The sequence below is a fragment of the Anser cygnoides genome, chromosome 4, assembly GCF_040182565.1.
Source record: "Anser cygnoides isolate HZ-2024a breed goose chromosome 4, Taihu_goose_T2T_genome, whole genome shotgun sequence".
Classification (NCBI taxonomy): Eukaryota; Metazoa; Chordata; class Aves; order Anseriformes; family Anatidae; genus Anser; species Anser cygnoides.
In genome coordinates, this window is record NC_089876.1 from 25,444,335 (window position 1) to 25,460,626 (window position 16,292).

At 33.9% G+C, this 16,292-nt stretch overlaps 1 protein-coding gene across 7 annotated transcripts in view; it reads right to left on the bottom strand.

Moving 5' to 3' along the window:
- The window catches only part of LOC106048052 (phospholipid-transporting ATPase IA), a 102,392-nt gene that overhangs the window by 49,251 nt on the left and 36,849 nt on the right, over positions 1-16,292 (bottom strand). For 5 of the 7 annotated variants that reach the window (XM_066995807.1, XM_066995808.1, XM_066995813.1 and 2 more), the window contains 7 exons: positions 15,678-15,722; positions 12,978-13,050; positions 10,521-10,626; positions 9,094-9,176; positions 8,875-8,924; positions 4,259-4,328; positions 3,092-3,176 (listed from right to left, as the gene is read on the bottom strand). In XM_066995807.1, the coding sequence (XP_066851908.1) occupies positions 3,092-3,176; positions 4,259-4,328; positions 8,875-8,924; positions 9,094-9,176; positions 10,521-10,626; positions 12,978-13,050; positions 15,678-15,722 (512 nt within the window). The remainder of the gene's footprint in view (positions 1-3,091; positions 3,177-4,258; positions 4,329-8,874; positions 8,925-9,093; positions 9,177-10,520; positions 10,627-12,977; positions 13,051-15,677; positions 15,723-16,292) is intronic. The other 2 variants (XM_066995810.1, XM_066995811.1) reach the window with 1 other exon arrangement.

The following is a 16,292-nucleotide window of genomic DNA, read 5'->3' on the forward strand; positions in this document are numbered from 1 at the left end:
CCATCAGATTTATTTTCCCATATCTCAGATTATTCCAGCTTTCCAAATTCTTAAAACAAAATCTTTGTATACAGGCAATGTTTGGAGATTTAACTTAATCTAGTAAATACTATATAAATATATACACATATATATACACAGACACATATATGTACTAGTTATACTTCATAACAGAATTTTTCCTTCACCATAAACCTAGATTGAACACTACAGTGAGAATCTAAGACTCTAAAATAAAAATAAATAAATCTCTTTTCTGACAATACAGACTTAAATTCAATTTAGAGAGACAGTTGCCAAAGTCCTAACAGTTTGTTTTCACATATCGTGAGATTCTTATGTTTCTAGCACATGAAGTTGGATTAATTCTTTATATATGGAGAAGAGCATTGCTCTAGCCAAATGAAATCTCTTGAAGCCACAATTTGCAGGCAGAGAGATTGAGGAGGGGGATAGGCAGGACTATTGGAGCGTCCTTGGTTATTTACCCACTATTCTCTAGGAGATGAAGAGCATCTTAACTAGGGGTGGCTAAACACAATATTTATTTTTTCACAGGCTTCTGCTGTGCACAGATCGGCACCAACAGCAATTCTGAAATAATCCAAGAGGCTGGGCATAACATAATAATATAATATCGTCAGGACATAAATCATTTGTAATTCTAATATGTTAATAATTGAGCAGTATTAGGAACAAAGCTTTTTACCGTCTAGACCTAAAGAACAAAAAATTCAGTTGATTTTTTAGTTCTTTGTTTGATAAGAATATGTTAGCAAGATTCAAAGAAATTAAAATGAAGTGAGAAATGACATGAGGGGGGATTATGACTAATAGGAATACAGTTTCCACGATTCTTTCAAAATATTTTAGGCAGATGAATAAAACAAAGAGAAGAAATCAGCATGTATAAAATATCAGCAAACATGTCACTTGACACATTTTTCCTTTTAAATCAGAGCTTCATTTTTTTTTCTATTTTAATTAAAAAAAAAGTTTCTTTTCATTTTAATTTAAAGGAATCTTTCAAATAAAAAGTGGAAAACAGAATATCATTAAGTCTGCTTCTTAACAGACTGGAACAACAACACAGGAAAATTATACACTTTCTCTATTTATCCAAGCAGGCATTAACACTCAAGCTTAATAAATGCTTAAATATAAATGCCAGCCATGCTAACCACTTCATTTTTGAACAACACACCAAGAGCATGCAGCAAATGCCAAGGACATACTGTACTGCTACATGAAAGGATACACATGAGAAACTTTGCAACGTCATTGGCTGTAATTTAAATCTGATGCAAAAATAAATACCAATTTCATTAATCGATTCCAGAGAGAGGTGTACTTTTTTTTTGTTTTTAAGATTAAATTTAGTGTTTTTGAAAGGTTAGCAATTCACTTCTGAACAGTAAATCTTTTCACCTCTTTAAAAGAAGTGTAAAAAAACATTTGAACAAATTTCTTAACACTAATATATATGAGCACTGGTTTTAAAGAAGGGCAGGATTTTTCACTTTTTATTTTTATTTCATTCAGTCCAATCTGACTGCCAAAGAAAAATGGTATCATTTGTATCACTGATTTAATGAAAACAGTAGTTAAGAATTGGATTTAAATTCTCATATTAGTTCACACATGATAACAGTTATTGATATATTTTTACCTTTTCTGTAACCAGATATATATACACCCTTATGACCCAATAAGGGTCATGGTTTGACTGTTAAAAAACTGTCCCAAACTTGACACTTAGCTCGCATAACTAGATTTGTAAGGTCAAAGTATGCATCTGAGGCTTCGTGTTGTATTATCAGTCAAATGTCTTCGGTTTTAGCTGTGCTTTCAGCTTTCTTGCAAAGAAGGAAATTTATTCTTCTAAAGAAAGAAATTTTTTGTAAGTTTGAAACTCTCTAAGATTGTTTAAGGCTAACCAAGTGTTTCCTGTAGAGATCTTGATATGGAAAACAAGCAAAAGAAAGATCTCTGGCTTGCTTCTGCTGTCACCAACAAACTCAAGAGATGGTGACTACAACACTAATCAAAATGCTTAATTACACGAACCACAAGAGAAACAATTAGAGAAGTCATAAGCATAACAAACAGAAAAAGGATCTTTCCTGATGTAACTACATTTGATCAGACATCAGTTATGAAAAGTTAAGGAAAGCATTTTAGGTAAAGAAAATATTTTAAAGTTTGCTTTCAACTATAAGCTTATTTCTTAAAACACATTGAAGATACTTTTAATGCTCCATTAACAATGTATTAAAAAAACTGATGAGGTAAAAAAAAAAAAGAATTTCAAATTTCAGATTACCATAACTCTCTACCAGCTCATAAATAAATGAAAACACTATGACACTTCACAGCACAACTCTACAATTCATGCCCTCCCTCTTCTCCTCCTCCTTCTGATATCTTAGTGAAAGAAAGAACTAGGAGCACTGATGGAAAAACTAATACCAAAACAGAAAACTTTCTACAGTTTGCTTTCCTGCTTGTCTATACTGTGGAACTTAATAATTGGCTGTTTGTATCAATAGTCTTAATTTCATAGTCTCTTATATTTTACTTACTACTCCTACTTCATGAGCCCTAATGGAGCAACTGCTTTGAAAGAGTGGTTGTTAAAAAGTAGCATATGGAAAACTAGTGATTACAATTCTTCTTACTGTGAGTGGTGACAGAAAAAATATATTGTAAAGCTGCCTTAAAAACACTATGCTAGTCATATGCAAGTATATTCACTTTGGCTGCTGTTTCTTATGCTACAGCATTCATTGTGTGAGGGAGATTAAAGTGATCACGGAAGATGAACCATTCACTAAGACAAAAAATTGTACGATATGTTTTCTGCTCTTCGGAAAAATATATTTTGTTTAAAAGCCTCTGAAGTGTTGTTTTCTTTCTTTTAAACTTACTACTGAAGCTTTTTCAGAAGATTATCTTTTAAGGGAGGCATTACTAAAATGTAATTTTCTAACTTCATGTGAAGAAAACATTACAGCAACATAAAATTGCAAAACTGAATAGTTGAACAGTAACCACATTTGCATTTAGTTTTAAATTGAATAGTATCACCCACCTTCTGTAGCAAACTGCTCTAGATGTTTTAAGGTGATTTCTTTGTATTTTGAACTCTCAGCAAGGCGGTCATAAATTACAGTATCCTACAACATAAATAAAATGAACACAAAACAATTTAATAGAAAAATGTGTTTTGTAGACAATAAAAACACAGGAAAAAGTGGCAGAAAAATATGCAGTACTGTATTAGTTTACTTCAGTACAAATATATAAATGAATAGAAGTAAATTTATTTCAGTGGAAGGAAAAAAGGACGCTCTAAACCCTCTGAATCTCTAAAATTAAAAACTACATCACAGCAGAATTTCTCTCTCCTACATGTTTTGCTGTTATTTCCCTTCATTTTGAAAGGTACAGTATCTTCTTTTGTCTTGCCGTGTGGATTATTTTGATCTTTTAAAATGCTGTCTTTGTTTTAATATTAAGCTCAAAATGTAAAATTAGTTTTGCATAACTGTCATTCATAGGCTTTTGTAACCAGCTTGATACACAGAATGCTAATGAAAGCTTCTTGTCTTCTCTTGAGAAGATGCAAAATGGACATTTATATTCCATCAACTTTAGCTTTTTAAACTATTCAGGAACTAGATGTGCATCACCATCCCTCCTCCCCCGCTCAAACATGAATTTAGATATGGACCAAGAACTAATGAGAAACCCTGCCATTCCTATATGCAAGTGTGATTAGGCTATCTTCTGATCTTAATCTTCAGGAAGATTTACTTCTGGCATAACACTGATGATAGGCTAAAATTCCCAGTTCTAGGAATCTAGTTGTTTATACTAGATTATTATTCCCACCTACTGATTCACGCTCAACAACCCCAGCAAGTAAATGATATGAAACCATACCTTCATCTATTTTCGTGGAGTACAGAAAGAAACAATTAATAGGAAGTATAAAGGTATTAGTCAAAGTACAAAGAACAGAAGTACACAATGAACAGGTCTCTCTTACCTTCTTACGCAGTTAGTAAGGAAAAAAATAAACTAGTTCATCACATTAAACAACTACATAATAAAATCATGTAAACTGAAAAAGGCATCATCCTCTCCCATCCCTCACCATTTTCAATGTTTAGAAATTCTACCATTCTAACAACTTTTTGCTTTTGTACGTGTAAGTGCATGTTCTTTGATAAAGTGAAAATATAGTAAAACTCACAGCTCCTTTGCAGTAGAGTCTTAACTTTCCTGTTGGGGTGCGAACTATCACTGACATTCTCTTCCTAGAGCTGAAAGAGAAATAAATGCCCAGTAAGTGGGTAGTTCATAAATATTTATATTTAACAACATTTTATCTACGAATATTGGTATATAAGTTACATAATTCAAAAGAAAAGGAACAAAGCTATTCTGAATGTTTTCAGATGACTGGGATGGAAAAAGTTTCGCTGTCTAATAACTAGAATGAATGCAGTCTTTCTGTGCACTTCTCTGTAGGTCTTTTTCCTGCAAAAAGGAATTTAAGAACCTTTACTGTCACCTTAATATTGTCTACTGATCGCAGAAAAGCATCTTATGGCATAAAGCATATGTGACCAAGATCATAAAGACCACTTCAGCATTTTCTTCCTTCCCAGCCAAACAGGAAGAGTCCCTAGTATACTGTGCTCCGTTACTGTCATCAAATGCTTCAGAGTTCTATTCATCACACATTATTTTAAGCATGCTGAGATTTAGAAGGTGCCTTGCCTCATGTTAACTACTCTCTGACTGTCAGCTGTTAATGAGATCTATGTTTTTTTTCTTTCAGTCCTAATGACTGAAGTCAAGGTAGGAATGGGAAGAAAGGATGGACAAGATGGTCATCTTTGCTTTCTGTCTTCCCTTTGAAGGCCTCCAACAAACCTACTTTAGATTCAATATCATACCCAGTCAAAATGTGTATTTATACCATAATTCTTTCAAACCTTTTTTTTTTTTTTTTTTTTTAACATCTCCACAGGAATTATTTAGGGAACAAAAATAATTTGTCATGCATCCAGCTCACAGTAAAATACACAAAAGAGATTGAAGTAAATGGTCCTTTTATAAGTTCAGTTCCTGTTGGGAACTGGATCCCATTTATAGATCATCAAATAGCATTGTATGAATGGTTTCTGAAGTTCAGATTGCCAAGGAAAACATCCCATAAGTGGAATATATGGAGATAGGTTAAGGAAAGAATTTTAAAATTACTCGTGAAGTAACTGCCTGAATATTATCTTCAAGAAAATATTTTCCTATTCCACCTATGTGTGCACTTTGCTTCAAGCAGAGATCTGAGCAGCAATATTTAATTACATTTCTACTGTGACTGTTGCATAAGACAGCATAAAAAGACATTAACTGCTGCAACTCTTTCTCTATTTCATCTCTAATCTAAAAAATCTCAGATAAAACCCTTAGACAGTGTCCAGTCAGGGATTCACTAAGATAACCATTGAGAAATTCAGATAATCTAAATTGCAATTATGTTGCTTAAGCTTTCTTTAAAATCCTGAGATTCAATTGATTACTGGTATAATTGTTTAGCTTATAGCTGCCTTAATTCATTACATCAGCCTGAATGTTCAGCTAAGGAAAAGAGGAGGAACCTGTTATCTATCTATCTATCCATCTATCTATTTATTTATTTTTAAACATATGTATATATATGTGTATGTATATATATTTACTGTTTATACAGATACAAACACACACACACTTCATAGCTAAAAACTAAGCAGTTTTTTACTTGTCTTGTAATACAAGAAAATTGCAATCCTGAAGTTCTGCATACAGCTGCATGCCTATCAATCTACTGAAGATGCACCAGAGAATAAGCAATGTTTTCCTGTAACTTTCTGAAACTTGATCTGTGAAGACAGACATTGAATCTTGACTGACATATATTCTTCTTAGCAAAACTGCAATAAAGCTTATCAGAGGACTTTCTGTCAAGGACTTCTAACTTTTAACTTTTTATGAGCCTTTTCACTGCAGTGATAGTCTTATGTCTGTTTTGTGGTAAAATAAGTAACCATAAAATTGCGCTATTAAATGAAACTCAATGCGATACCATTTTTTTTGTTTTACTTTCTTCACATAGGAGAGACAATAGCTGGTAATTCCTATGGAATTGTCATGGGATTACAGCTCAGCTGAATCATTGTGAGGGGACAGAAACAGTCTTGATGGGCCCTCTGCTACTTTGCAAGGCCTATCTACGGTTTAAGATGAAATTTTCATCAGAGTTTATCCACACAAACACAAAAAACAAATATTGCTACCAAGGTTTTTGTACCTCTTCTGTCAGCCACTTTTTTTTTCCCCCCCCTACATTTACAAGTATCAGTCTTCAGTCAGAACAGGACCAGTACACTTTGTCCCTCTTTCAGTGATGGAGAGGAGATAAGATCTGAAATGCTCTAGAAGGCAGCCTTCTGTCTGCACAGTACAACAGCCAAGGCAATGTGCATTATTCATAAAACTGATCGGGTCTGAGACTTGTCAAGCTATTGATGCATTTCAGACAAATTACAGTGGTATTCTACATCAAAAATGTTTTTCTCTAGACAAGGAGCTTTACCCTATAACTACCACAGAAGACTTATGCTAGAATATGGAGATGTGCTCCTGGGATGCAGAGGAAGATCAGTCATTAAATCAATAGATGATGCATACTCCAGATATTGAAATACAATTACTAGGTCTATAGTCATCACTGAAATTAATTCTGGTGCTAAAATTCAATTCATTCCTCTAACCAAACAGATACAATCAAAACCTCCATCAGTAGAACTGTGTGCGTAATGACACATTCTTGCACTGATGTGCAATTTCTACACTGATAACGGCCATAGCTTATGCTTACTGAAACAAGGAATCACATACTGAAATTCATGCTACCTAGCCCAGGTGAAAAGACAGTGCATGTACTCAGCACAGGGGTAACAGTAAGCATAAGATTTTCTCTGCTTTTGGATCCTTAACTGACACAACGGACTTGATTTTGACTTGGTTTTGGCTCCCAGGAGATAGCTGCAGTTTTTCTATTTGTTATAATTTCAGATGACAGAATATGAGAATGCACACAGCATTTCCTTCCACAACTCCTTCTCCTGACATCATGGGGAGCCCTGAACAGCACAGAGTCACAACAGGGTCTAAAAAAACTCTTTAGTTCCTTAAACTTAGGGTACCACAGCAGCTGTGGCATCTGAGCAAGGTATCTGTTGGAGACAAATGAAACTGAGTACTACTCATAAGGACACTAGTTACTCCACAGACATTAGCACTACATTTCAGGAATAACTCCCTGCTGCTTTAGGATTATCAGTCGTTTTCAGTATGCTCACAAGCCAGTTGGACTGAAAGCTACTGCCTTACAAAGGATAATTAGCATATTGTATACTTTTGTTTTCACAGGCACACCTCTGATCACTGCAAAAACGGAGTACCATAAAATACAACTCTGCCAAGCATTCCTACAAGTTTTACTTATGTAACTTACTTCTCTGAAGGACTACTCTATCAAATATTGACACTGTTGCGCTCTTGCTGAAGAGTCTGATCTGGTTTGTACTGGAAGGCAGTAAGAAATTAGTTTGCATTTCTTCTGGGGAAAAAAAACACCCTAGAACACCTGGAAACTCTTAACTCAGGAGGAGTCTTAATTGTTACAGATTACTGCTCTGAAGGTACATGCTGCTACCCATACATATGGTGTTAGGTTTTTGAGTCAGAATTTCTCCTGCTATGGAGCAAGGGTGACCTCTAGTGCTTCCAACAAGTCAGTTCCAAGCAAAGCTAAACCTAGAATAAACAAAAACAGCTATAAAAACAGAATGCATGGTAAAGTTTTGGTGATTGGTATCCACTGAAAAGCTCAGTCCTCCAAAGGCTAAGATTCAAAAGGAATTCTCCATTCTCCATGAAGTATCACTGTTTAAAATATGGGTTTACACTGACACAGAATTTTAAGATCTATGAAATCAAGATAAAGAGCAAAAATAGGAACAAAATAGGAATCTTTTACTGCTACCCCATGAATAAAGTATGAACTTACACAAATGTCAGAATAACAATATACAAGCAGATGTGCAACATGCTTGCTAGATTTCCAGAACAAAAAGTGAAAAAAGTGCCTACAGGAAAATGAAACAATGGCGGAAGTCTGAAAAATGTCAAGTATGTCCTCTACAATATAGAAAACATTAATGTTAATTGCAAGAAGTCATTAAAATACATTCAGAACTATAAACAAGTCTGTTGCTTTTTTTTTTCACTCTGCTGATTCTTCTGTTATACTTTGCATTATTATTACTATTATTATCATTACAGTATTATTACTATTATTAGAACTACAGGCAACTACTTCTCTCATTTCACACAACCTATCCATCTACAGCCCCTTTTCTATTGCTTTGGATTTTTATTTATTTTTTGATCTTTTAGAATCCTCAAGGTGAACTCAAGGGAAACATAAGAGGACAAGGAAAGGCAAACAATGATCACTTTCCGCAAGCATGTTTTTGAAACTGAGCAAAAGCAAAAGTGGAAAATATTAGACAGAAAGGAGATGACAAAAAATATATGCCTCTGGAAATATTTTGGAAGAAAACCAGAAGCATGATCTTAATCAAGTGCGCTATTTTACCTATGGTATGATCACATACTATATATTTCATTATAGAAATAAAAGCCAAGCCTGCACACTTTGCCTGTACAAGTATCAAAAATGCAAATGTTTACCCATAAGGTAAATTCATAAAGTATTCTCACAAAAAGACATTAAGTGCTCAACAAGCTGCTTACCTTGTAAATTCCAGCACATTTAGCAGTTCATATCTCTCTTCTTGTCCCAGCTGAAAAATAAAAAAAGTTGGAAATTAATGCAAAAGAAACTACAGCAGAACAATCAAAAATAAACAAACAACATCTCAATAGATATGTACTATGATGCAGTTATTCAGAAATTATTTAATATGGCAATAGTAAATACAGCAAATTATAATGGTACCCCAAAATACTTACAGACTCTATGATTACTGAGTCAGGTGTCCTTCCAGTGAATACAAAATGAAGATGCCTGGCTGCTCTGACCAATGCTCCTTCATCTGCAACAAGTCAATCAGTAGTACTTATTTTACAAGATGTACAAGAAAACTGTTAGCTTACCCCATGATTTAATAGATGCTTTCAATTTCTTTTTTCCTTTAAAGATTTCTAAGACCAGACTCGATGCTGGTAAGTACTCTTTGTTTCTCCTGTTAAAACTGTGATGAAATTAATTTACAGTTCACAGAAAATAAGCCCCCAAAAGAGCACATCTCTCAGTACAGTGATGAGAACACACTCTCCAAAGTTTTAACTTGCAAACTAATAAATTATGCATTCCGGTAGATGCAATGACACTGCTTCACTGAAAAACGAGACATACTGCCTTCTTTCTACCCCTAAGCATACCTTCAGGGACTCAGATGTTTGGATGCTGACTAAACATCGTTTAGAGAACAAATCTCACAATTCCTAAGTGCCTTATTCACTAGGGAGCTGCACAACGTACTTTCCCTTTTATTTAAGTTGTGATTTAGAAGTAAAGAGTGATAAATCATTCCAGTAAATAATAGATAACTTCAGTAGCTACATTTGGGAACCCAGTCTCCAATGGGCATTGGTTCTCTCCAAATGGTTTAAACCATCAGAACAGAATTAGCTCACCGTTGCTAAAAAAAAAAAAAAAAATGCTGCCATGGCCCAGTTAGCTTTATTTATGGCCCTACCACCATCTGTGTCTTTCAATTTTTGAAGGATAGAATTTCCAGATAGATAGCCACGTAGGAGTTGGGGCAGACAGGGATGACGAAGACTGAAGAATATCTGCTTCACGTCACATATTTCAAAGATTTTGCCTTGCTGCGTTGTGTCCCAAATTCAAAAGTTGTCTATGAACCAAGGTAGGCTTCAACTAGACCTTTTGTGCTATAATCTTTTCTCAGTCTCTAGTAGACTTGATCTCTACTTTTATCCTATTAAAACAATTTCTTGTTCATTTTTGATTACAAACAGTCTGTGCTAATTACCATGGTTACAGAATAGGTTCACAAGCAAGGACAGTTTATCTCCTGGTTTGATTTCTATTTGCATTTGAGCGCTTCCTTTGGACTTCCTCACCAATCTGATGACAGCTTATGAATGCTATATGGTTAATTACCCTTTGTCCTCATATAATCCAGACGACATCTGTATAAATATTCTAAGGCAAATCAGAAAAGTCTACATTCATATTTTTAGACAAAACTGATTCTAGCTGACACTTTTTTTTGATATGTTTTCTTTTTTAATTTCAGAAGATACTTCAAAATAAACAGTACATTTTAAATAAAATTTGCTTGTTGAGTAAATAGTTTTTACTATTTTTAAAATTTTACTGTAAGTTCACTCAGTTATTTGACCCTCACCTGGAGATGCTGCTTGATATACAATCTTATCACCTTCTCTTTCTGGAACTGCTGTATGACACACTGCCATCATCGTCAAAAACTCACATATTATAGGTGCAGTTGGCTAAAAAAAAAAGTCAGGAAATGATTAATAATTTAATCCATAAGTAATTCAATTTTAATAATATGAACAGATAGTAACCAAGAAAATGATAATGAAAGATTTTTCTCTCTTTAAACTATCAACAATTAAATAAAGCAGACATTATCTATCTGTACACCAATTTCAACATGCAAAATAATTTCTTGCTTCTGTACTTCAATATAAGCAATGTAGAGTTTAGTGGTATTCACTATCATACAATCAAAAACAAATAATCAGAAACACAGAACAATTTAAAAAAGCATTTTATAGGGAAGGTAAATCTGAATGCTGTATTGAAAATGTAAAATGATTTCACAGATTTTTTTATTATTTACTGAAATCTCTTTGGATGTTGTTGTTTTTATTAAAAAATATTCCTTCTAACATTACTTTTGCCTAACACCTTATTTCTTAGCATACTTTTTAAGAGCCTTTGGAAAGATGTAGCAACCAAATCTGAAAGCCATTTGGAAAATACTGCAAGGTCAGGCAGCCAGTTTTTAAAGGAAGATACTAAGATGAGTATCCCAGGCACTTCAAAATCTACAAAGCTGAAAGAATTTCACATGCTTTAACCAAGAAAGGGGAAAAGAATGTATCTAAGCAGAAATAGTTGACTGTTTTTGACTAAAAAGAACTAACACCCCTTATTAGTACAGCTGAAGTTTTCAAATGAATGAACTGACTCCTGAATGATTGCTGAAATGAAACCACACCATTCCCTTCTAAATAAGATCAGTTGCCACCTCAACCAAGATTTCTCATAGCATATCTGTAGTATTTCTTTATGTTACTTTGTAAAATATAATAATCTCTGAAAACCTAACCTAATTCCACAGTACAAAAACACTGATGGGTGACTTGTAAAGCTCAGATGAATTCAAAGCTTTTCAAAATCAAACATGGGAGTAGATTCCTGTCCTCTTCCACTGATGGCCCCAAGATGCTCTAAAGATGTATTCAAAAGGCTGAACTACAGATTCTTTTCCAAATCACTTATAAACACATTCTACGTGTATTGGTGAAACCTCTTTGAATTCTTTTAATTTGTGCCTGAATTTTAAAGATGTATACAAATGCTTTTTTTCTCTTTTTTAGAAAAAGGTAAATAGCTCATTAGATCTTGCTCATATTACATAGACCTAATAGTGTGTATCTACCAGAAAACTCTAAAGATTCAATCACCTGTGCACCAAGGATTCTCTAGACAACAGCAGCAACAGGATGATGCTTCTTCAAAGCAGTCCACATAACTAGCACTGAAACTGGCCTGTGCAGGTAAATACAAGAGCCCCCGCTGCTTTAGATATGCTTGAGATTTGCACTAGCGTACCAGGCATTTAAGGCTGCCCCATTTGTAGGAACAAAATGCTTCATTGCCTGCCAGTTACCCTGAAATTACCCTCAGGGAAAGATAAAATTTAAGGAAATAGGAGTAATTTATTTACACTCCAAATATAGAACAAGAACACCTGCATTAATAGTGTAAATGTAAAGTGTAAAAAAAAGTCTCTTGTACAAATGAAAAAATAAATAGTAATGGTGGTACTGCTTCTTATATCATAAACCTTATATCATAAACCTACTAACTTTCTGTTAAACGTATTTTCTCTTTGGGGCAAAGATTAGTCTCTAGAAACGTGTGACAGCGACAGAATGGCCAAGGTTGGAAGGAACCTCTGAAGATCCTCTAGTCCAACGCCCCTGCCAAGCAGGATCACCTAGGGCACATTGCACAGGATGGCATCCCAGGCAGGTTTTGAATATCTTCAGAGAAGGCGACTCCACAACCTTTTGGGGCAACCTGTTGCAGTGCTCTGTCATCCTCACACTAAAGAAGTGCTCTCTCATATTCAGCCATCTGTTTCATCTCATCATCTGAGCTGATGATCTAAACTTATGTAAGCGTGTACACAAAAACAATGTATATAGTTAATTCCTGATTCTTATCTAAGCCTGGGCACTGAAATAATCAGTCACGTCATGAGAGAAACTTAACTGACTGATCCTGAAAGCTTTGATGGAGATCATGACATTGTATGCACAGCAGGACTTAAGATAAAACAACCATAGAATGTAGAATGTAAGACTGTTATATTTCAGGCTTAGAAAATTCTAAATCAACTCTACAGAAGATAAGATTAGATGTTATTTCCAAGTGGATATAATTAACATATATCAACAATGAATAATATAAAAGTATTCATGAGGGCATGCTGATTTTGTGTAAGTACATTATCTATTTTCCTTCAAAGGACATAATGTTTTGACTTAGTGAGAGCAATGTTCTAATTTCATAAAACAACACCGATTGTTTCTATATCACTTACATGATTGTTCTGAAGATTCTCCAATAGTGATGAGTCACTAAATGTCTTTTCTTCTCCATTTTGTGAGCCCTGCCTAGAAATAATAAAGTAAAAAAGAGATCACCATTAGTGTATTCTTACGTGATTTGCATATGAATTGTTATGTTGCCATGCCAGGGTCAAAACACAAATTTTAGTTTGTAGATGTCACAATAAAGGGATGCAGTCACATGCTGAGAAAATGAAGCGAAAAGGAATTTGTTTCATATCCCCAAACTTTATCTAATTTTAATAAACCTTGATTTATATAAGTACACTCAAATCAAGGGAAGTTTTTCTGCTCACTTTAGATAATGCAGGAGGAAGTAAAAATCAATCTACACTGTAAGACTGGCTCCTGATTTCCATAGGAAGAGATTATTGGAACAATTCAGAACAACATACACCTGGATAGGTTATATTCCTTTGAGAAATTAGCAGCTTTGGAATAGGTTTGCAAGTGTCTGCAGAAAAGAAAGTCAGGTACCTGAAAGGGGTAAGCAAACTGAGTTCAGACATTAAGGAAGCCTGGACAGGGATGGTTTGTTTTCTACTGCTTGTGACCAAAAAGAAGCCTAGTAAACTCATGTATAAAGACACAGCAACAATGGTGAAGTAGCAAAGGATTGAAGAGACACAGGATGGAGACGGTTCTTGAGAAATGAAGTCACACAATAACTTTCATATTGCACAAGTCTTGTGGCTGAAGCTGAGAGCTCAAAATAAGTTACTTCTAGCAAGATGTTACTACAGCTGATTGTTGAGTATCAAGACAATCCAGTTGAGTTTGGAATCTCAGTGAAACAAAACAGTGCTGAAAAGTGAACCCACTTAGAGGAAAGTGTTCATTATTTTTCATTTACTTTGGATTTTGCCTTGAATCTTAGAAGAAACTGAATATACTCAGTGATTTTAAGTTGAAGCATAAGACACACTTGTCTCAACAGCAGTCTAAAGATCTATGAAAAAAGTGAGCTGTTCTAGTCCTGTATTATCACAAAGGACTACAGAGTGCTGTCATTTTGTATAACTACTGAAGGACTGCTTTTTCCAAAAGCCTATTATGAAAGTGAGGAATTCAAAGCATCTTCAATCACCAAGATTTTCTCTTCTATTTTTTTTTTAATGCAAAGCAGCTGGATATTGTAATGCTAGAAGTTAAAGATTTCAGATACATTAGATTGATTTAGAGCTTAAGGCAAGCTTTGACTGTTTAAAGCTTTCTGTCAGAAAGACTTCAGGACATTTTTCAGATTCTCAGTACCAAAAACACTGAAAAATATTTGCAGATATTGCTGTTTTCCAGTAGGACAGAATGTATTTCTAGTACTAAAAATAAATATTAAAAGGCTTTGGAATTTGGTACATTATTCATTTTAAGTCTAGAAATATTAGTCAGATTTATTTAATTGTAACAGATTTATATACAAAAATAATTTTCCTAAGTAATTTATTTTATAAATATTTACACAAATTTCACAGTTTATAAAAGGGATATGTTTAACCACTATTCAGGCATAGGTTCATTTTCCTATTTTAGATGTGCTTATTGAAATTCTGATGTGTATTACTAAAAAATAGCCTTACTGCATAAATATCATACAAAAACATGCTTTATTTCACTTAAGCATTGCATTAATGAAACCACTCATTTTATTGCACAGTTAAGAACACTTTTGTTTGTAATAAACAACTACAAAATATTATTAAATTATAAAATAAAAACTAAATAGTAATATCAATAAGAATGTTTGTAATAATCAGGTCATAACATCAAATAAGGATCTTCAGATCAGGTAAGATTTTAGGGTGTGTATATGTACTACTTTTTGGAAATATGTGGAGGGATTTTCAAAAAAAATTAAATCTAAAGAAAAAAATGTTAGTTTTAAGCTATCATATCAAGCTATTTCTTGTAAACCTTTTACATATAAGGAGACAACATATTACAGAGTTTTGGGTGATGTATCTTGCAATGACTTTCAACAAATACAATAAAGATAATTTAAAAACCGTAAATGAAATTTTGTCCTGCGTTTATCTCACTTTATTTTGATTGCAAATAATTAATTTAAGAAAGAACAAGAAGGAAGTGCAAGCCATCATGCAGATGGCAGCAGAAAGGATGCCTGGACTTAGCCTTTCCTGAGGTCCCTGTCAGGAGACTCATGTTGGCCTCAAGTGTAATTGTGTATTTTAATTACAGTTTCAGATAAGAATTAGGCAGTGCTAATACTCTAAAACTAACTGCAGGAAGCAAAACATTAACTATTATTTTTTTTCCCACTCTCAAACATAGATTATTTTTCAAACACATTAGAGGTTATTACTGAACTATTGCTAGATAACAGTAGAAAACTGTGATCAAAGCTACCGTAACACCAACTACCTTTATAAATGACAAAAGTCTCTCCAATAATCAATTCTGACTTGTACAGGCTACCTTTAGGATAGGATAGGATACCTCAGTAACCCTAGTAACAATTCTTCTCCAGAGTACACAACCTAACACCATATAATTCTTATGTCATAAATTCGTGTAATACTTGGTTGGTCTGCATCGACTTGAAACATAACTTCTGAGTAACATACTTTGCATTTAGCTGTGTTTCTAAAAATCTATCTCATCAGCTTTAAGCTTGAATCTTAAACACCACATACTAAATGACTTTTAGAGCTTACCAATCATCTGAAGGAACACTATAGTCCTCAGGCTCGGGGCAATGGCTGCACAAGAAGCAAAGGAGGAATAGAAACAGGGAGAGGAAAAAGAATCACAAAGGCTAAAAAAATTTGATCACATATAAAAGAGAAGTTAGTTCATGAAATTGAATGACTAAGAAAAGTTTTAAAACCATCTCAACTGAATATTTTGATAGTGCCTAAAAAGAATAAAATATGCAAAATCTTATGTTTCTCTTGAGACTTTATAAAATATAAATGATCATTTTTTTTTGATTGGAAGCATGTCTACTTACTAACTTACACCATCTGATATCAAAGCATTAGCCCTCTTTACAATTCTAGCTTTATATTTCAGTATACATTTTAATAATGTTTTTTGTTTGTAAATAAAAGGTATGGTTTTTTTTCCCCATTATCCAAAGCTATGCTAATGCAGCTTATCTGAGTTCACAAAATGTTTAAAAACACAGCTAGCAATTGCACATCAGGATTCAGCCCCATGATGACACAATTTTGAATATATCACAATTTAGAATACATCAGAAAGAAGAGGCATAGGAGACACAACAACCACTTCTATCCTTTTCTGTTTTCCAATCTCTCATCTGCACC